This window comes from Vombatus ursinus, unplaced genomic scaffold (genome assembly GCF_900497805.2).
Source record: "Vombatus ursinus unplaced genomic scaffold, bare-nosed wombat genome assembly UNPS02014791.1, whole genome shotgun sequence".
Classification (NCBI taxonomy): domain Eukaryota; kingdom Metazoa; phylum Chordata; class Mammalia; order Diprotodontia; family Vombatidae; genus Vombatus; species Vombatus ursinus.
Window position 1 is genome coordinate 1966494 of NW_020954569.1, and position 22432 is coordinate 1988925.

Consider the following 22432-nt stretch of genomic DNA (forward strand, 5'->3'; position numbering starts at 1 on the left):
GGGAAGCAAGGAAGGAGGGAAGGAGAAAATGAAGGAAAGAAGGAAGAAAAAGGAAGAAGGGAAGAAAAGAGAGAAGGAAGAGAAGAGGTTAAAAAGAGGAGGAAAGGAAACAAGTATTTATTAAGTGCCAATAAATTTGCAGGCACTGTGCTGAGTGTTTTATAACTATTATCTCATTTGATCCTCAACAGTTCTAGGAGGTAAATGTTATTATCATCTCCATTTTACAGCTGAGGAAACTGAGGTAGGCAGGGGTTAAATGATTTATCCAGGATTACACAGCTACTAAGTGTCTGAAGCTGCATTTGAACTCGGGTCTTCCTAATTCCAGGCCTAGCACTCTCTCTACTGTACCAACTAGCTAAGACACAGACTTCAGTTTCCCTGTTCTTCCCAGAAACACAGAAATAACTCTTTCAGAAATTATACCCAAGTGAGTAGACTTTGGAGGGACAACAATGATTCACATGAATGGGTAGGGAGGTGGATGATTCCCAAGACTGTTAGAGTAGAAGCTGCTGGTTTGCTTGGTACCAAAAGTGTTTCATATCCACCATCCTGTGGCTCAGTATTTTGACAGTCAGCACATGATGGGGCACTCTGACCCCAAGCAGCTTGGCTTGTCAACACTCTTATAGCTGTATAGGCTATCTGGGTGTCCACCATTGGCTGATACAAATACACACAGAACCTTAGAGTCAGAAGGGACTTCAGAGGCCATCTAGGCTGATGCAGTGGAAATAATTCTGGCTTTGAAGTCAGAGAACCAGGGTATCATTCCCCATTCTGTCATCTATTACCTGTGTGACCTTGGCATTCATTCATTCATTCATTTATTCATTCAATAAACATTAAACACCTACTATGTTCCAGGCACCTGCTAAGTGCTGGGGATACAAAAAGAGATAAAAGATAATCCTTCTCTCCAAGGAGCTTACAATCTAATGGGGTAAAACAACATGTGAACAATTATAGACAAAGCAGGATAAATAGGAAATAATTAAAAGACAGGAAGCACTGGAATTAAGAGGGGTTAGGGATTGCTTTCTGTAGAAAGTAGGAATTTAGTTGGGACCTAAAGGAAGCCAGGGAGGCCGGTAGTCAGAGTGGAGGAGGGAGAGTGTTCCAGGCAAGGGAACAGCCAGAGAAAATGCCCAGAGTCAGAGAGATGGAATGTCTTTTTCATGGAACAGCCTACAGGCCAATGTCACTGGATGGAAGAGTGCATGTTGGGTAGTAAGGAGTAAGAAGACTGGAAAAGTAGGAGGGGGCTAGGTTTTGAAGGACTTTGAATGCCAAGAAGAACATTTTGTATTTGTTCCTGGAGGCCACTGGAGTTTATTGAGTGTGTGGGTGACATGACTGGAACTGTGTTTTAGGAAAATCACTGTAGTGATTAAGTGAGGCTGAATGGAGGATGAATTGGAGTGGGGAAAGACTTTAGGCAGGCAGACCCACTAGCATCTATTGCAGTAGTCCAGGTATGATGTGATGAGGGCTTGAACCAAGGTGGCAGCAGTGTCAGAGGAGAGAAGGGGGTGTATTTGAGAGATGCTGCAAAGGTGAAACTGACAGGTCCTGACAACATATAGGATATAGGGAGTGAGAGGTAGGGAGGAGTCCAGAATGACTCCTAGGCTGTGAGTCTGAGGGAATGGGAAGATAGTGTTGCCCTCTACAGTGAATAAGTTAGGTAGAAGTGGGGCAGCTAGGTGGCACAGTGGATAGAGCACCAGCCCTGGAGTTGGGAGGACCTGAGTTCAAATTCGACCTCAGACCAAACACTTGACACTTACTAGCTGTAAGACCCTGGGCAAGTCACTTAACCCCAATTGCCTTTAAAAAAAAAACAAAAACACTTTGACCGTAAGTTAAATAGAAAGGAAGGAAGAGGGTTCATGGGGAAAGATAATGAGTTCTATTTTGGACATATCGACTTTAAGGTGTCTACTGGACATTCAGTTCAAGGTGTCTGAAAGGCAGTTGGAGATGTGAAATTGGAGATAAGCAGAGAGATTGGGGCAGGAAAGGTAGATTTGAAAATCATCAACATAGTAATTAATTAAATTCATGGGATCTGATAAGATCACCATGTGAAGTAGAATAGAGAGAGAAAAGAAGAAAGCCCAGGACAGAAACCTAAGTGACACCTATAGTTAAAGGATGTCATCTGGAGGAGGATCCAGTGGAAACAAAGGAGTGGTCAGACAGGTGGGAGGAAAATCAGAAAAGAGTGATGTCTGAAAATCTGGAAAGAAGAAAGTGTCAGGGAGAAGAGAGTGATCAACAGTGTCAGAGGCTACAGAGAGGTCAAGGAGAATAACATTTGAGAACAGACCATTGGATTTAGCAACTAAGAGATCGTCAGTAACTTTGGAAGAATGATAAGGAATTTTGGTGGAATGATGAGGTTGGAAGCCAGATTATAAGGGGTTAAGAAGAGAGTGAGAGGAGAGAAAGTGGAGGCACTTATTGTAGACAGCCTTTTACAAGGAGTTTAGCTACAAAGGACCAAACAGAAATAGGATGATAATTAGCAGGGATGGAAGGATCAAGTAAGGGTTTTTTTCAGGATGGGGGAAACATGGGCAGGCAGTAGAAAATGAGACAGTGGAGAGGAAGAGATTGGAAACAAGTGAAAGAGTGGGGATGACAGAGGGGACAAACTGCTGGAGGATATGGGATAGAATGAGATCATTTGGGCAGGTAGAGAGGTTAGCATTGGTAAGGAGTACGAGCATTTGAGACAGGGGTGAAGGAGGAGATAATGGCAGAAGGTTTCTGAGTGATAGGAGATGAGGTAGAGGGGAGAAGAGGGAGTTCATGGTGAATGGTCTCAATTTTTCTGTGAAATATGAGGCAAGGTCCTCAGCTTAGAGGGTGGGGGGAGGAGGAGCTATCAGAGATTTGAGGAGGGATGAAAAGGTTTGGAAGAGCTTCTGGAAAGTGGGATAGTGAGTTAATAAGGGAGGTTTAGTAAAATTACCTAGCAGCAGTGAGGGCCCAGTTGAGGTATTATAACATAATCTTCTAGTGGACCTAGTCACTTTACCTCATCTGTAAAATGAGGAGGCTGGACTAGATAACCTATAAGATCCTTTCAACTTAAAAAAAAATGTATGATTTATGATGTGGTCCAACCTATACTTGAACAAGAATGCCCCCTTCAACACACTGGACAAATGGTCATCTAGTCTTTGCCTGAACACCTTCAGGGGAAACCTAGCTCTAATTATTAGAGTTTCTTTTTCTTTTATCAAAACTTAAATTAACTTGCTTGAAAATTTTACCCATTACTTTTAGCTCTTTCTTGTTGCATCAAGCAGACTAATTCATATCCTTCCATAGGAAGGCCTTCAAATACTTGAAGAAAACTATCATGTCTGTCCTCAGTCTTCTCTTCTTCAGGCTAAACATCCCATTTCCTTCAAAGAATTCTCAAAAGATTTGATCATATAACTTTGCTTTACCGTGGTGGCCCTTTGCTGGATGCTCTCCAGCTAATCAATGTCCTTTCAACAACATGGATCCAGAGCCAAACAATGGCTCCAGCTATGGTCTTCCCAGGGCAAAGGGCAGAAGGCAGAGGGCATTTTTGTTTACTTACTTATTCCTAGACATTATGTTTTTTTTAATGCAGTCTAAGTTTTGTGTAAGTGTTTTTGATGGCCATGTCACATTGTTAACTTGTTTACTTATATAGACCATGCAGGCTAACATCAGTATCATTTCTCAAATCAGGGCTACCATCACTACATAGTATTCTTCAATTCCTGACTGTCAACACTGTCCCATTCAATTCTCTGCCCAAACATCATCATAGTGTTATCTGGTTCAGTTCCAACTTATATCTCCAAGTACCCTAAAGGACTTTTCCTCTTGAATGTCTCTTGAATATTTAAACTTTGTCTTGTTAAAAGAAAAAGTAAGCTTATATTCCTTCCCAAATTTGCCTCTCAGAGGCAGCCACATGGAACAGTCAATAAAGTGTTGGACTTAGAGTCAGAAAGACATGAGTTCAAATCCAGCCTCACTTACTAGCTGTGTGATCCAGGGCAAGTCATTTAACCTTTATTCTCTCAGGTTCCTCATTTGTAAAATGAGGACTATAATAGTATCTACCTGTCATGGTTGTTGTGGGTATCAAATGAGATAATATTACTAAAGAGCTTCATACAGTACCTGGCACAGAGTAAGCACTTGATAAATGCCTGTTTCCTTCCTTCCTTATCCTTCTGACTCCATTATTTTGATCTGTTACACCAGCATTCTCAAAACACTGGTATTATCTGTGACTCTTTCATCAAATACTGTTAATTTCAACTGTGCTCACACTTAGACCTTACCATCTCTGGAAATACAAAACTTATATCAGAGCTATTACCTTAATTCAAGCCCTGATTATCACTGGCCTGATTTATTGCAATAGCATAACAACAGGTCTTCCCATCTCTACTTTCCAGTCAATCCTCTTTCTACTGTCAAAATAGATTTCCTAACATATATAGATCTGGTCATGTTACTCTCTGTTCCAAATCTTCAGGGTTTCCGTTTCCTACTAAGTACAGGTCAAACTCTTTCCCCTGACATTCAAAGCCCTCTACAATCTGGCACTACTCTACCTTTCCAGCCTACTCTCATATTACTATTCTCTCAAACTGGAGTGCTCTCTGTCCCTCAAATATGCCTTGTTATTTCCCACCTTTTTGCCTTTGCTCACTCTGTACCCAGTATCTAGAATGTTCTCCCTCCCACTAACTTTTAGCTGCTGAATTCCCACCTATCCTTTAAAGCCCAAGACAAGTGCCACCTTCTCCCTGAATCTTACCCTGATCTCCTCTGTGAATTCCCTTGATCTTGCAGGACCTTAAATAGAATTTTGTTTTGCTTTTCTCTAATGCATTTATCACGTGCAATTGTGTATCTGTATTTATGTCATAAGACCCTACTAGATTGTAATTCCATGAGAGCAGGGGCTGTGTGTCACATAAAATTTATATTTCCCCCAAGGCATGGCACAGCACTCTGTAGCATTTATTAAATGCTGATGTGCCTAGTACTTTGATAAAGGTTTAAGATACAAAGACAAAATATAACATTTCCTGCCTCTTAGGAGCTTTCATCAAACGTTTGTTGAAGTGAACTAGTGGTGAATTATCTTGGTATTTGTAATTATGTTTGCAAACTATAAAGTACTGTACAAATGCTAGCTATGATTATGATTTGTTTCAATTAATTTTGGTGATGAATTGAATGAATCTTTATTTTCCAGAAGATGGCAATGAGTCAGGCTCATTACTAGACAGTGAGGAATAAAAAAAAATTAAATCAGGTGCTTTCACACGAGGTGAAGTTTCCATATTCATATTTTCTCAGCCAAAACCTATAAGCTCTCTCTAACTCTTTAGAGAGATAATTTTTTGATGTTAAAAAAATTCATTTATGCCTTTATTTTGTAGAGATTTTTAGCATAAATGAATATTGAACTTTGTCAAAAGCTTTTTCTGCATCTACCAAGGTAATCACATAGTGTTGGATGTTTTAGTTTTTAATAGTCTTTAACCCTTTAAAAGAAACTGGGAGATAGGTGGAAACATAAATATCTTTTCAAAATCAATGTCAGTAAATCTAAGCTAAATTTCCAGGACTAAATTTTCCCATCACAAGAAACAAATGCAATGTAGTTTTCTGATGGTGACTCCAAATGAGATCTCTGGTCACCCACAGGAACAATTCATTAATGCTAACAAGATTAGCAACACATCTACCAACATGTGAAAGAAATTATTCTGATAGATTCTAGGAATAAAATATGTCCTGAAAAGATCACTTTGGGGGTAAAAACTGAATGTTGCACTTCATAGGATGTGCAGATCGACTCACCACTATCACAGACTTTTTGCAGCAAACACTTATCTTCTTCATTCCAGGTATGTAAGTATTCATCTGGGCCACAAGGTAAACATATGCTTTCAGAGGTGGCAGTGCATTTCGCAGACATATACTTTCCTTAAAAAGAAAAAAAAATCTAAAACCCATGAGATTATCAACAAAGCCCCAAGCTGCATCCCAGGAAAGGTTTTTCTTCAAGCCAGATAAGGATTATTTTTAATTAGTTAGAACAACCTGACAGTAGAACTAAGACACACTTGACAAGAGACGGTAACTGGTGGATATGACACCTAGACTGTGTAATGGTGAAGCTGCATTCGTGTATCACTGAACAGCTGATTCCTGTCTCAGCCCATCATTCTGAGTGTAATCTCAGCCATTCTCAAGTTCTTTCAGGTTAAGAAGAAAGTCTTTCATACTAGCACCCTGTGGTAACATTATCTGCCACACAACAAAATTTGGTAAAATTTTAGACCATCACCAGTCTCTCCTAAAGTGGGCATTTAAAAAATCTTATTGACTACCCCAAATTTTACTCATTTTTATTTAATCTTTTTTTGGGGGGGTTGGGGAGTCCAGATCTGTGTTATTAGTGGAAGGAATTTCCAATATGAAAACTCCTTACATCAATGATCATACATTCTTATTTCTAACTTCTAGACTTCCAGAGTTTTTGGACACTAAGATGATGAGAGGTATGCCCATTATCACAGAACTGGCATGTGTCAGAGGAAGTATGTTAGCTCAAGTCTTATTGGGTTCTACCCAGTGAATATTTTACTCAGTCCACCACAACATCTTGCATCTCATTTAGTCTTTAGGAGATGAAATGCACTCAACAGTGGCTGACTATGGAACATTTGGACAGTGCAAATGAATGGCAGGGAGGAGAGAAGCAGACATTGATCTAGGAATGCATACACGACATGAAAATTCACAGTCACATTTCTAACAACATGACTCTGAAAAGTAGTAACCTGATACAGATTTTGGCTCTCAGCAGTGATATGGAAAGAAGGTATAGAGTCTTCAGAGGCATTCCAAGTAGTTGACAATCCCAGTGTGAATATGTCCAAGGAAGAAAATATCATGGTGATAGCAGTATCTAGTAGCAGTTCTATGTCTATTTGTTATTATTTTACACTTTGAGCATTTGAATTGTGAGGGTATTAAGGGGAAAATAAGAAGGGTTATAAACCTGCTTCCCTCCTTGAGAGACTTTGTTAAAAATTGGGTTCCAGCAAGGATTAAGTATAGGAATTCTAAAAACTTCTTTTCCTTTTTTTTCGAGGTGGTTGTAGAGCTATAAATAATTTTTTTTAATTTTGCCTTCCTGTGGTTTAATCAAGAGGACAATTACAGATATTGCAACTTGATGGTAGTATTGTTTATCCAAGGAAAGGGAGATTTTAGAATAGCACAGAAATAATGTAGTAATTCCTCAGATAAAAGCAATTACTTTTGGGGAAAAGGAGAGGATGAATGAATAATATACCTGGATCACATTTGGTGCAGCACCTTCCCTCATGCTCATAATGCTTCTCACTGTTGCACTGAAGAGTGATTTGGAGAGTTAACTAAAATGAGAATAGAGAATTGACATTAGATAAAAGATTGCACAGCAGTTTATTTCAGATTGAAATCTAAAAAGTTATCCTTTGGTTACATTCCTAACAACTCAAGAAAACACCATGAAATACATGAAAGGACTCAAATTCTGCTTTCCGTTGAGTGACATCATTACAATTGATATATTCATTTCCAGGACAGACCATCATGTCCATAAGAATTTATTAAGTTGAACTGCTATGGCCCTCTAAGTCAACTTAAATGTTTAAAAACAACCCACAAGACTTGTGGTTAAGATGGCAATATGAAAGGTTCTAGAGATGACTAGCTCTCCCATAAAAACCTCAGCAAAGATCTAAAAGGGTACCAGATGGAATAATGATCAAAAAAACCAAAGACAAACAGTGCTGAACTCTTCCATCTAGTCTTGGGCTCTATAAGAAGGTAGCCAGAGCCTGCTGGTGCCTAAAGAAGGGCTGTGCCAAAGGCAGAAGCCAAAGTGGGCTCAGGGAAATGGGGTCTGGAGCCTATGGTAGCTCAGACTGGGGATGCTCCAAGGTGGCATGAAGCCACCTTGGTAAGATCCTATCAATGAGACTTTAAGCCAGAAAGAGCCAGGCCCAGGCCTGTTGGAGTGAGATCAGGGAAAAGAGCCAGAACCCCAAAGTCACGTACTATATAGAGAGAAAAGGTTTGGCAGATTTGTTGGAGCCATTGCAGAACATGGGGCAGATGTAATGACTGAAAATAGCACATACTCTTAACATCTACTGGGGCCTGTCAGGGCAACAAGAGGTGGATCCATCTTCTGATTGGAGATTGTGAAAGGCAAAGGAGACAGAGACTGGGCCAAGGCCACTGAACCATCAGAGGGTTGAACACACACTTACATACCCACATCCACAAATAACCCGCCCTCCCTCCCACACAAATACACACACACACACACACACACACACACAAAGATAAAGAGTTTGGCATAGAAATACATTCAATTCAACAGTTAAAAATTGAAAGGGACTGTGATAAAGGAAAATGAAAGGTGGGGAGGGTTAGTTACAAGCAAAACAAATTTCAGTCTCAAAGGGTGGGTCATTAAGTGGTAAGTAAAAGAAAAGAAAGAAAGCAAATGAACAGGGTTTGGGTTAGGAAAAGAAGAGAGTCAGAGAAGTAGGATCAGAACATTTAAATTCTAGATTATTAGTGTTGATCTTATTCCTTACCTTTCATCACTTTCTTCTCTGTAAATAGGAGGATAGAAGGCAAAAAGAGGAAAAAGTATGAGGATATAATTCAGTGGAAACACAATTAACAATCATAACTGAATGTGAATGAGGTGAACTCACATATAAAACAGAGGAGAGGAACAGAACTGGATAAGAAAGCAGAACCCAATAGCGTTATTTACTAGAAACACACTTGGAACATAGTTGAAATGAGGGGTCAGAAGAGAATGCATTAGGCCTCAGGTAAATTAAAAAAAGCAAAGGTAGCAATCATGATCTCAGAAAAGGCAACACTGAAAACAGATAATGGTAAAAGGAGATAAACAGTAAAAAAAATTACATTATGCTTTAAAGGCATCTTAGAAAATGAAATAACATTAATTCTTAAGTTATATATCCCTAATGGCATTGCATAGAAGTACTTAAAGGAAAAATTAATTACGGAGAGCAATAGGCTACAAAACCATTGAAAGCCTCCAGGCACCTATCTAGACTTAGACAAATAATAAAGAAGTTTAGGACCTGAATAGAATTATAGAAAATTTAAATACGATAGATCCCTGGTGAATGCTAAAGGAGATTAAAGAAGTATACATATTTCTCACTATGGCATTAAAACCACCATAAACAGAAGCAAAAACTCAGAAATATTAAATTCATCCTTTAGTAACCAACATATAATAAAAATTATAATTATTAAATAGTATTTGGAAAAAATATTCCAACTTAAATGGAGAGTAAATAATATTATTCCGAAGAATATGTGGGTCAAAGAACAAATCATAGAAGCAAAAAATAAATTTCATCAAAGAAAATGATTAGACAAACATATCAATACTAATCAACAAAAGTGACAAAAAGAACATATTAATAAATAATTAATAAATACATAAAAGCTTTTTTTGCTTTTTTAACTTTTTTTTAGTAAATCTCACTAAATCCAAAAAAGAAATTCTAAAAATAAAAGAGATTAAAATTTAAAAAACATTGAATCTATAATTAAAACCATGTGTCTTTTCTCTTAAAAATTAAAATATATGTATAGACAGGCTATCAGATAATTTTGCCCTCCAAAAAGAAGGGAAATCAAATTGCCAAAATAAAAAATGGACAAGGAGAATGCAAAACTGATAAAAAGGAAATAAAGGAAATTATTAGAAATTATTTTGCCCAATTATGTGAACAATGTTGATGCTTTAAATAAAACAGATGAATATTTACCCAAATGTAAAGTACTCAGGTTAACACAAGAAGAAATAGAAAATTTCAGAATCTCAATCTCAGAAGAAAAAAAAACCTGAACAAAACATAAAGGAACTCCCAAAGGAAAAAAAAAAAACCAACCCTAGCACTATATTATTTGTAGATAAATTATATCAAACGTTCAAAGAACAACTCCAATACTATATAAATTGTTGGCAAAAATAAAGGCATTACATCAAATGGCTTCTATGGTACAAAGACCAATAGCTAATGAATAATGATACTAAAATGTTGAATGAAATATTAACAGAGCCTATAGCAACATATAAAACAGATTATTTACTCTGTCCAGTGGAATTTATGCCAGGAATATGGAGTTGTTTAAATTTAATGAAAACTATAAACATAATAGACCATATTACTAACAAAATCACATGATTTTATATCAATATTTAAAAAATATGAACCATTTATGTTTAAAAAGCATAAGAATAGATTTCCTTTAATATGATAAACATCTAAGTATCTAAAACTAAGAGCTAGCATCATCTGTGATAGAGAAATGCTAGAAGCCTTTTCAATAAGATCAAGGGTAAAGCAAAGATATCTATTGTCACCTCTATTATTGGATACAGTTCTAGAAATACTAGCTACAGCAATAAAACAAGAAAAAAGAAATTGAGGGAATAAACATATGTAAAGAAAAAACAGAATTATCACTTTCTGCAAATAAGAGTTTACCTAGAGAATTCTAAAGATTTAACTAAAAATTCATTGATACAAACTTCAGTAAAAATATAGGATATAAAATAGGTCCACAAAAATCATTAGCCCTCCTGTATGTAGTACTAATAAAATCCAGGAGATAAAGATAAAGAAAGTCCATTCAAATGATTAGAGAATGTAGAATATATCCGGGAGTCCATTTATCAAAGCACACACAGGAATACAATTATACAACAGTTCTTACAGAAATAAAGAAAGTCAAATAACTTGAGAGATATTGTTAGCTGTATGCAATGGAGATTCAGTACCATTTGTACATGTTCTTTGTACGTGTAAACATTTATGTTCACAGAGGTTTGTCATGTTCATAACAAAAATTAAAAATTAATAATAAATTAACATATCTTGGATTATATATACCTATAATCTACATATTAGAATACATATACGTGTGTACCTATATATCTATATACATCCATAGATATATAGAAACACACAGTATTGGATATGTTGGACTCTCTTCCACAAAATCTGCACCTAACTGAACTAGGCTACTGGTCACTCCACACAGTCACTATCTTTGACTTTGTTTCTCCAGAACTTAATACAGTTCTTTGCACATTGTTGTTATTGTTGTTGTTGAGTCATTGAATTGAAGAATGTCTGACTCTTCATGACCCTATGGGCTTGTCCATGAGGTTTTCTTGGTAAACATATTAAAGTGGTTTGCCATTTTCTTCTGCAGTGTGTCCTCATTTTACAGATGAGGAATTGAGGCAAATAGCAGTTAAGTGACTTGCCCAGGGTCACATAGTTAGTAAGTATCTGAGGCCAAATTTGAACTCAGATCTTCCTGACTCCAGGCCCAGTTAGCAGAGGTGTTGAACAGTGAGCCTGAGATAAGACTAGAATCAGATTAAATTGTAATTGGGAAATATTTAACAAAATAAATAAAAATACAATAAACCATAGATAATGGTAATGTGTGACTTTCTAAGTCAATATGAGGACTCTAGGGATCTTTATGTGGCCCTGGTTTTGTTTTGTTTTGTTTTTTTGAGTTTGACAGCACTGGTATACAGGACAGCCTGAACTTCACCCCACAGAAAATACAGAAAACACATAAAATATTCACAGTAGCCTATAAACAATCAAAGTAGTGCCTCCTCTTCAATGATTATCACCTTCCCCCAGGACCCTGTACATTCCTCCAGGATCATATTACTATGATTTGGCCTTGATCAATTAATCAATCCATAAACATTTAAGTGTCTAGTAATATGCCAGACACTGAGGATACAGGAAGATCCCAACATACTACTTTCAGTATTTGCATGAGAAAGGATATATTTGTACTTTTAATCCAGATAAATGGACAGTGGTAATATTTACCAGAAGCTATTATTTAATGCATTGCATGTAGATCTACGTACAAATATTCACTTTATGCCTTTTCTGCATTTATAAAAATGTGCATTGAGTCATGTAGTCAAGGTCTTTGCCTCTTTCTCCTATTTTTCCTAATTTTCATAGTAAGGTATATTTTTTCGGTGTGTAGACTGCCATCTTTTCTCAGTCTAATTCAATGATTGGGGAGGGGTGTTTGGAAACAATGGAAGGAAAAACAATAGTGGGAAAGGAATGATAAATGTGGTTAGGGCCAATACAAATTTTGTGTGGCTAATAAGGTTGCTCTGGGCCTATAGATATTTGAAAATTATTGTAATGCTAATATCCCCTCCAAGAAAAGCAAACTAATAGCAGTATTTCAGTTATCAATTGCTTATAATTCATGAGAAATTTGGAAGAGTCTTTATATGGTAAGAATGTACTGTCTCGTGCTACATACACATGAAGGTACTTTCTGGGGGAATTTAGTAAAAGAACTGACCCCAAAGCATTTGAAAAATCTGTGTAATACTTCTGACTGTATCTTAGTGACATCAAATCACAATGCTTATAAAACATCACCTGACTTAAATATGTTGAACATGAACTCCCCAGGCTATGTCCATGACTCATCCAATATGTCGACAGGCTCAAACCAGCAGACTGACATATATATGGGTAAAAATGGGGAAGAAGTATTGTCTTTGGAAATAATTAGATGTCCTAATCTCTTTAACAGCTACCTAGAGATTATGATTGTTACTACTGATATTTCAATGGCACCTCCATGTGTAAGACCAGATGTTTCTCACAGAGATCATATGTACTGGGAAAAGTATAGTAGCCTTGGCAGACAGATCTGAAGAAGATTTTCCAGGCAGCGGCAGCAGCAATTCTGCTATTGGTCAATTCTCCAACATAAAGTGGAACAAACCACATTTCTACCCTGAAGGTATTGTAAAAACAAAAACATACTTTGTCCTTTACTCAAGTTACTCATTTTATGGTTTCCTGTAGGGTGGTGATCAAATCCTTCAAAAGGAAAACCCTTAGTTTATAGGGTTATATAGAAAGCTAAGAAATGCATGATTCCCTGTGAATTTTATACTGAATGAATAAATAAAACATTTATTAAGTGCTCACTATGTGCAAAGCATTGTGCTAAGTGCTGGGGACACATATAGAAGAAGGAAAAAAAAAAAGGACAGTCTCCATTCCCAAGAAGCTCACATTCTATTGGGGGAGGCAACATGTATGGAAAAGACCGCATGATCCTGAGGGTGCGGTGGCAAAGCCGATGGTAATGCCTTCTTTTTTTTAATAGCATTTCCACTGATTAAATCATCATATCAATTTCTGATAGTGAAACATTTGACAGTGGGCTAGAAGCATTGTTAATCTGGACCAATTTTTAGTATTCAGGAGAACTCTAGACAAAAATCTTTAAATAATCTATTTTTAGTGCCCCTCCTACCATTTTTAAGCATAGACCACTCCACTCCACCAGGTACCCAGTGCCCTCCAAAGCTCTCCAAGGTTTCCCTCTCCCCCTTCAAATTCTCTGTGTTCCATTTCCCTACTTTTCTCTTGCTGAGTATTTAGTCTTATTTTCTCAGGGCTGTACTCTTTTTGAAATTACAAACAGCTCTGGAGAGGCATTGATTGGGTGAAATGATCCTTGTAGATGTGCTAGGAAGCTATTGTGTTAACCTTTCCTAAAATATCTCTCTATTCAAACCCAGGGAAATGCAAATATTTCAAGCACGTGGCAGGACATAGAACAGGTAACAGGACAGATTTTTTTTTTTTAGCACACCAGGTAGATGTCTACCATCAATTTAATTCAACAAACATTTATTAAGTGCTTACTGCATGTTGATTATGCGCTAGATATTGGGAGTTTGGGAGCATTCAACCCCCAAGTCGCACATGTGTAAACAGTCATCTGGCTCACAGAGTACACATCCACTTTGAGAGAGAGCCATCAGATAGGCTTTCCTCTTCTCCCTGCAGTGGGACAAGTGCCAGGAATTGAGAGGCAGGTTCACCTGGGATTGGAGCTACTGGGGAAGGAAGCGTCTCAAAGAAATGCAAAGACTTCTAGGCTGCTAAAGGAATGGAAACTTCTGCAGGGAAAGGAGAGCAAGGGTAGGAGCAGGGCCACAAGAGAAAGAAAGAGCCAAGCCCAAGGAAACCATGAAGTTTCTAAACTTTTGAAGAAGGAAGTAGGATAAAGAAAGCCTTGGGATAAAAAAAAGGCTGCCTCCATGGATGTAGGCCTGGGGCAGTTTATCAATGCCCTCTGAATTTCCTTGTTGTTTATGTCACGTCTGACTCTTTGTCACTCCATTTAGGGTTTTCTTGGTAAAGATACTGGAGCGGTTTGCCATTTCCTTCTCTAGATCATTTTACAGATGAGGAAACTGAGGCAAATGGGGTTAAGTGACTTGCCCAGGGTCACACAGCTAATAAGTGTCTGAGGCTGGATTTGAACTCAGGTCCTCCTGACTTCAGGGCCAATACTCTATTCACTGTGTCACCCAGCTGTCCCTCTAGTATAGTTTTTAAATACTACCAGGTTATAGATATTCCATTTGGCCCATGAAGTTTACACTGATCAGCCTATATTTACTAATACCTCCCATTATGCCCTTCCTAGTGTGATTTAAGGTTCATAAAAGACTTTACTTACAACAACCATATGCTTGCAGAAATCACATTCAAAGTTTCTTACTGAAGACAATGTGGTGTATTTGCTGCACTGAGAATCAAATGTCCTGCCTCCAAATTCTATTTCAGACACTAACGGGGAATATAAATATCAATAAATCATTAAATGTTTTAGAGTCATAGTTTCTTCTTCTGTTAAATGGGTATTTCAATACTTGTACTGTCCAGATCACAGGGATGTTGTGAGAAAAACAATTCATAGACCTTTAAGTGCTACATAAATGTGAATTATATTATAATGGAGATTTTCTGGAAATTCCAAACAGAAAAGAGAAATGGAGCTTGCTGACTTCCTGAGTCTCCTTAGGTCTTCCCTTCTTTACATTTGTTCCTGGATATGTGAACCAGTATTAATTTTCATGGCTAGCTTAGATTATTCCCGAATGAATAAATGGCCACATGTGTTAAAGGCTTTTTCCTGACAGTAAATAATAGACATTTGTGTTGAAATGATAGTTCTCTGTGTTGAGAAGTACCCTGAAATTGTTAAAGCAATGCATGTTTTCTCAGTAATGCTCTCATATTGTAATTCATGGAACATCATAACCTCCAAGGAATTAAAAAGGTAGGTGTCCCAAAAAGCAATGGAGAGATGTTGGCATTCTTTCCATTGATACAAGTAGGTTGGTATATATTTCTGATGATGATCTCTACTCAAGATGTGGTAAGGGATATCACCTAAGAAATGTATGATCAGAAAGGAAGGTGGGTTGCTCATGTGGTATAAGTAATAGAGAACAGGTGGACAGCACAAATGCTCCATTGGTACCCTTGAAATGTATATAAAAAACCTGCAGAAGACCTCCATTTCATCAAACAGGTACTCTATGGAAAGCTACAGGACAACGTGGACAAGAACCAGACTGAATGAGAAGGCACAGATGGGTTGCAAGAGGACCAGGGGAAAGAATATCCATAGTGATTAAGATCAGAGATCCACAGAAATACTGAAGATGTAATCAATGGGAGTTCTCTCCTTCAATCCTGGGTTTACATTCTAACTGAAAACTCATTTGAAACTAATTATGAAAAATTATGGAAAGCAGAAACAGTACTGCTCATAATCACTTTCACTATTATCTTCCATAATGGTTTGCAAATGACCAAATTGGTGGTGCTTTTGGCAATCATGCCACCACTCAGCAAGGAAAAGAATAAAGCACTGACTGGTTCCCGTAGTTTCTGGACTCTCCTGGCTTCCTTGTGGTGATTGCCTTGTGTCAGTTAAACTTCAGAAGAGAAGTGGGAACAGCATGTGGAATAACCATGGGATCACAGCTTTACAGCTAGAAGGAAACTGGTCATGCAGTCCAATTCAATCATTTTACAGTTGATGAAACTGAGATCTGGAAAGATTTAAGGACTTGCCTAAGGCAACATACATAGTTAGGTGACAAGTTGGGATTTGAACCTAAATCCTTTGACTCAAAATCCAGCACTCTTTCCACAGTGCCTTGATGCCTATATTAGCCAATGTCTTTTATCTTTTTCTTCATTTTTCCCCTCCAAATTGAATATCTTACATGAGTAGATTGGGTTGTAGCTTTTGTAACTGCATGCAGTTTCTTATCTCATCTTCATCCTTTCTTCTAACTGTGTGCTGATTTTGATCTTTGCTCCAATTAGTCAATGGTCTAAGTGCACAAAAACATCTGATTCATAAATGCCTACTATATTAATTATCTGTCATTTTTTCTGCTTCTTAGGATATATAGTTAGTTTCATTTTCAGTAATGTTATTCAGTGCTTGCCATGTTCATCACCTCCTGATTCTTTTCTTAAATAAAGTAAGGTATGGATATGAGGCTTGTAAGTAATCTTGTAACCTTTGATCTCTTTTGTTTCTTATTCTCAAGCCATATTTTTTGGACATAGTTATTGCTATCCTCCTTAAAAACACTTTTACAATGAAGTCAACAAGATTTGTGAGTAATATGACAAGTTGAAGAACCAGATGCTTTCTCTGATCCCTACAATTATGCACAAGATAAAAAAAATTTTAGTCTAAGACAACAAGAACCCCTAACAAAGTAATAACCCAAATGAACTCACAACATAGAAGGCTAATGGCTTGTCCCTATTCCCTAACTCGGATCACTTAGTCACTCCTCTCTAACAGCCACCATGCTCTGGGCAAGTCTGTACAAGCTAATCCGTAGGCTTGCAATGAAACTTAGCTCTACTCCCTCCTGCATCCACTGCCATCTTTACTGTGTACCATGAAGACCAAAAGGCAAAAGCTGGCACTGGCTAGGACTCAAGCATGGCAAAGCTCTGTGCTGTAACAGTACTGAGCCAAAGAACGGAGGATCTGAGGAACTGGGACACAACACCATCAAGTATTAGGCAAAGAGGACTGGCTGCTATCCAAGGGCCAATTCTATTCCCCTAGAAGTCACTGAAGGCAGAGAACTGAGACTGAGGAAACTGAATTACCCAGAATGGGAGGAGGCTGAGACACTTTGAGGCTCAGCCCCTAGAGGAAACCACCATCAAAAGGGAAAACTATTTCTGAATGATATAAAAGTTAATCAAGACTGTGAAAGCAAAATGTATGGCCTGCACAGAAAAAATAATCAGCAAAATAGAAAAACTTGAATCCGAAGTGGCAAACCTCACCCAAAAAACAAAGGAGAGAATGAACTGGTGGCAGGTAGGTGACGCAGTGGATAGAGCACTGGTCCTTGAGTCAGGAGGAACTGAGTTCAAATCTGACCTGAGACACTTACTAGCTTGTGACCCCGGCCAAGTCACTTAACTCTGAGAGAGAGAGAAAGAGAGAGAAAGAGAGAGAAAGAGAGAGAGAGAGAGAGAGAGAGGGAGAGAGAGAGAATGGACTAGAAATGCAGATTCACAGAATCTGATAGAGAAGAGAAGCCAAAAGCAATGGAATTACCAAGTATCAAAATACAGGCTAATATATGAAGATGAATTAAGAAGAATCGACAGACCTAAACAAGCACACACAGAAGAAATAAATTATTTTGAAAGCACTGAGGAATTCATTTTCAAGATACAGCAAAGTAGAGAAGGGAAGGGAACAAGCATTTATTAAGCACCAATTATGTGCTAAGCACTGCCCTAAGTGCTTGGATCCTTACAACAACCCTGAGAGATAGGTGCTGTTATTATCCTCATTTTACAGTTGAGGAAACTGAGGCAAACAGAGGTTAAGCGACTTGCCCAGGGTGAGAAAGCTAATAAAAGTCTGAGGGGAGATTTGAACTCAAATCTTTCCGACTCTAGGCCCAATATTCTATCTACTGCAGCATCTCATTGAATGACCTAAGAAGATTACAAAAGAGTGGAAAAGATCACAGATAGTATTACCATCTGGTGGTAACTAAGAAGCTATCAGCAACTATTCTTTCCTTTGCTGGCTTTCTCATCCCTATAAAATCTTTACAAGAAGGGTCTCTGTACTTACAGAGTCTTTCACAGATTTTCTACAGCAGATCACATCTTCACACACATGACTGAGAGGCACAGGGTCCATGTTTATCTTTTACAAAGTATTTGACTTGGCTGAACAAAATGCAACCCTAAGGGATTCTCTCCTCCAATACGGTTGTGTCTTACGCAGACGTTAAGATTGTGTGAGATAGATGTACCCAGAGAGATAAAGGTTCTTCAGTGATCCTCTGACTATATATATCTGGAAAGTTCTAAGAAAAGGAAACATGCTCTTGCTCACGCTCAAAGGTGCTAGCACTGTCATGGATGACGTCCTATACAATAAGACTAAATGATAAATTTTGTTGTTGTTATTTGGTCACTTCAGTCATGTCTGACTCATTGTGACCCCATTTGGGGTTTTTTGGCAAAAAGACTAGAGAGGTTTGCACCATTTCCTTCTCCAACTCATTTAACAGAGGAAAAAACTGAGGCAAACAGGGTTAAGCAGCTAGCCCCGGGTGACACAGCTAATAAGCTTCTGAGGCCAGAGTTGAACTCACAATGAAGAGTCTTCTAGACTCCAGGCCCAGGGCTCTATCCACTGCACTACCTTGCTACCCCAATATGATAAATAGCATCTCTCAAAAATGAAGATCCAGCATTTTATGTAATGGAGTATGTTAATGGCCTTTGCTACAAGATTAGGGTTAAGTAAACAATGTTCATCATCTCCACTATTGTGTGACATAGTACTGGAAGCTTTAGCAAATAATACAAGAAAAAGAAATTGTGGGAATAACAGGCAAGGAGGAAACAAACCACTTTTTTTTTTTTGCAAACGATGTGATTGTCTAATTAGAGAATCCTAGAATTTCAACTAAGCAATTAATTGAAATAACAACAAAGCAGCAAAGATATAAAAAAAAACCCTATCTAAATCATCAGCTTTTCTGTTTATTACAAAGAATCTCCTACAGAGGCCAGAGAGAGCTAGGTAGCCCAGTGGAGAGACCACTGGACTTGAAGTCAGGAAAACCTGAACTCATATCCTGTCTCAGACACTTACTAGCTGCGTGGCTATTGGCAAGTCAACCTTTCTGTACCTCAGTTTCTTTATTTGGAAAATGAGACAGCTGGTTGAACTTGATGGCCCCTGAGGACCATCAGATTTATGATCCTATCTTCTCTGTGGAACCTTTCCTCAGCTGCAAAAGGAGGGAGTTGGAAAAAATGACATCAAAGATCCTTTCTATTATTAGGTATTTGAAATTGATGCTATGAAGTGTTAAAAGGCCCAGAAGAAAGGCTTCCAAGGTATTTGGCAGATTCTCTGAAAAGGAAGTGTATAAGAATCACATATACTAAGAAGACATGAATACGCTGTGATCTGCACTGTTAGAGAGAGTGGTCACCTCAGTGAGGACAAAAGTCCATAGAATTATTGAAGCCTGAGCTATGGAGATGTAAAATCACACACAAGAACTCTAGAAGAACCATCCTATCCTTTTTCATCAGGCAGAACAAAATCTGCTTTTAGTACTACATTGTTAATCCAACAGCAATAAAAGTTACAAGTTATTATGGGTGCTAAAGTGACTTGTCTTACTCACTGGAAAACACCTCCAGACACACAACAAAGGACAAAGAGGCTTGTTCCCTTCTATCAAAAAAAAAAAAAAGGTAATCTAGAAGAACAAACAAGGGAGTTTCCAACGATTTTTATAAAATAGCATTAATGGTGATAATTGTGTTACAAATTATTCAGGTGAGGATGGGATCAAATTTCTAAATTCTATGGTAAAACTGAAAGATGTAGTTCTGGTTAGATAGAACTTACTAAATGTGAAAATAACACCTCATTTAACAGGCTTTTTAAGTTTGAGATGAAACCACTTCAAATATATTGCTCCAACTGGAACTGATCCTATTAAAAAGAACTAGGCTTTCAGTAGCTTCAATCTGTCAAGTTTATCTACACCAAGAATCAGGGAGGGAAAAGGGAGACCATGAACCATCCCTTCTAGCATTCCCCAAGCTACCCCGAGAAATCATCCTAAAAGGATTAAATTGAGTTTACTTGATTCAAAGGCAATGAAATGACAGTGGAGAGGGCATGAGATTTGAAGTCAAAGGATCTGAGTTCTATTCCAAGCTCTGCCACTTACTGTCTGTGCGACACTGGACAAATCACTTAGCCTTTTTTGAGCCTCAGTTTCCTCATGTGGAAAATGAAGTGACTACAGTCATGACTTTATACAGTCCCTTTCAACTCTAAATCTAAGCACTTTTAGGGCTAAAAGATAGACCAATTGTGATTTCAGTGCTCTCCCCTAAATGTCTCTGGACGCTTACTTATAGATTCAACAACTCAAAACATTTATGGAGCATGTACTATAGGAAAGACACAAAAACAAAGACAAAACAGTACCTCCCACCAGGAAAATTTCATTTTCCTTGGGAGATAATTTCAGGAGGGAGAGAACATTATCAGCTGAATACGTCTGGACTTCCCAGACAAGAGGTAACAAAACCTTCAACCCAGAGCTAGGGAAAACATTTAACATGCAAGGCCTGATTTGGGGGTAACACATTGAAAGAAATGAGTCTTGTTAAAGTGTAACAGCCAATTAACAAGTATAAATTGAGTGATAATCATATTGTCCCTTCCTGTTTTGATGGGGAAAAGTGAGAGAGGATGATGAATTTGAGCCCTAAAGAGCTGTGTGTGCTTTGCACTAATGTAGGGAGGAAAGAGGAATAAAGATGCAAACACAGGCAGCTCTTTATAAATGTCATGATAGCACAGGAGGAAGTGGGTTCCCCTCCTTTCAGGGAAAGCCAAAGTTAGATAACTTCTTATAGACAATATTTACATGTGAGGGGGATGGAGGGGAGAAATCCTGTCCAAGTATAGGTTCAGACTACATGGTCTCAGGTTTCTATCCAGCTCTGTAATTGTCTATTAGATATTATGAACTGATATATCAAAATGATGATAATAAATGCTTATTGATGTCTGACTGACTGAATCAAGTGGATAAAAGGAGTCAAGAAACTTTTAAGGAACTAACAATATAGATGGAGCCAGTTATCCACAGGCACAAGAGGAATTCCTATGGCCAGAACCCGGAAACATAAGGGAGAACTTTAATATGTTGTTGGGAAAAAGTACATTTCTAGGGAGGTTCTAACCCCAAAGCAGAATACTCACAGGTGTGCTCTAACATTTGGCATGACATGAGGCTACAACAACAATCACAGTCCTTTCTTTGCCAAAAGTTTTCAACCTGGGTCCATAGGGAAATTTTTTTAATAAAGATTCACCTCTGATTTTTATAGAAGAGAAAAATAGGTCTTAATGGAAATTCATCTTTTAAGCAATTTTACTACTGTACATTTATTCCATGGTAGAGGAAGTGGATGAACCTAAATGCTGGGAGATTAGGGGAAGCATATTCTCCCCAGATAAATTAGCATCTCAGAGTAAGGAAACAAAATTATGGGGTTTATACTTTATTTCCCTCCCTATTGGCTATAAAAGGATGATCAAGGATGATTGTATTTTAAATGGGGTCTTTGCCATATTAGAGATTTCCTGCCAATACAAGGAATTTTGATAAGACAGACCTCAGAGAAATGCCATGGATATAAACCTGACCTTTAGCAACTCTTGTGACCCCAAGGTTTGCATACTTCCTCATTTACTTTTCCGCTAATGAATGCCACTGATTGGCTATGTACTCTATCTAAAAAGATATAAAAACACAATTTGTACCCTAAAGTTGAAGCTGCAACTAATTTTTCACCTTTTCGTCTGGCTACCTACATTTTGACACTTTATCTTAAAGACACGATGGTTGGTAAGGTTGTCTTTGGGCTCTTAAGGAACCCAGGCTGGGAGACTCTCACCATACCACAAATAAAAAGATACTTCCAGCATATGGATCTATTGACAGAATAGAATTTCTATACTGAAAATGAGAAGAAACAGCAAGGGAACCTAGATCATCTTCTCTCTTTCCTTGCTTCCTCTCCTGAATTCAAAGATAGCCTCCTATCTGATTCAATGACTTGAGTCCCTGGTCTTCCTTCATACCCCAACTTCTGCTAGTTTCTTGGCAACTTCAGGATACACAATAATGATATATATAGCACCAGCACCTACAGCTATTCTACTTCTTCATCTCCAATTCATTTCAGTCACCCATTAGCTTGTCTATGATTAAACTAGTGGTATAAAGGAATTTCAGAGTTCACAAACATGGGAGTGGCACATTTGCAGATGATGGAAAAATCAACGG

At 37.9% G+C, this 22432-nt stretch overlaps 1 protein-coding gene across 1 annotated transcript in view; it reads right to left on the bottom strand.

The window, feature by feature from the left end:
* Nucleotides 1–22432, bottom strand: part of TNFRSF11A (TNF receptor superfamily member 11a) — a 114618-nt gene that overhangs the window by 46267 nt on the left and 45919 nt on the right. The window contains exons 2-3 of the mRNA XM_027869061.1: nucleotides 7388–7469; nucleotides 5884–6009 (exon numbers count right to left, since the gene is read on the bottom strand). Coding sequence (XP_027724862.1) covers nucleotides 5884–6009; nucleotides 7388–7469 — 208 coding nt within the window. The remainder of the gene's footprint in view (nucleotides 1–5883; nucleotides 6010–7387; nucleotides 7470–22432) is intronic.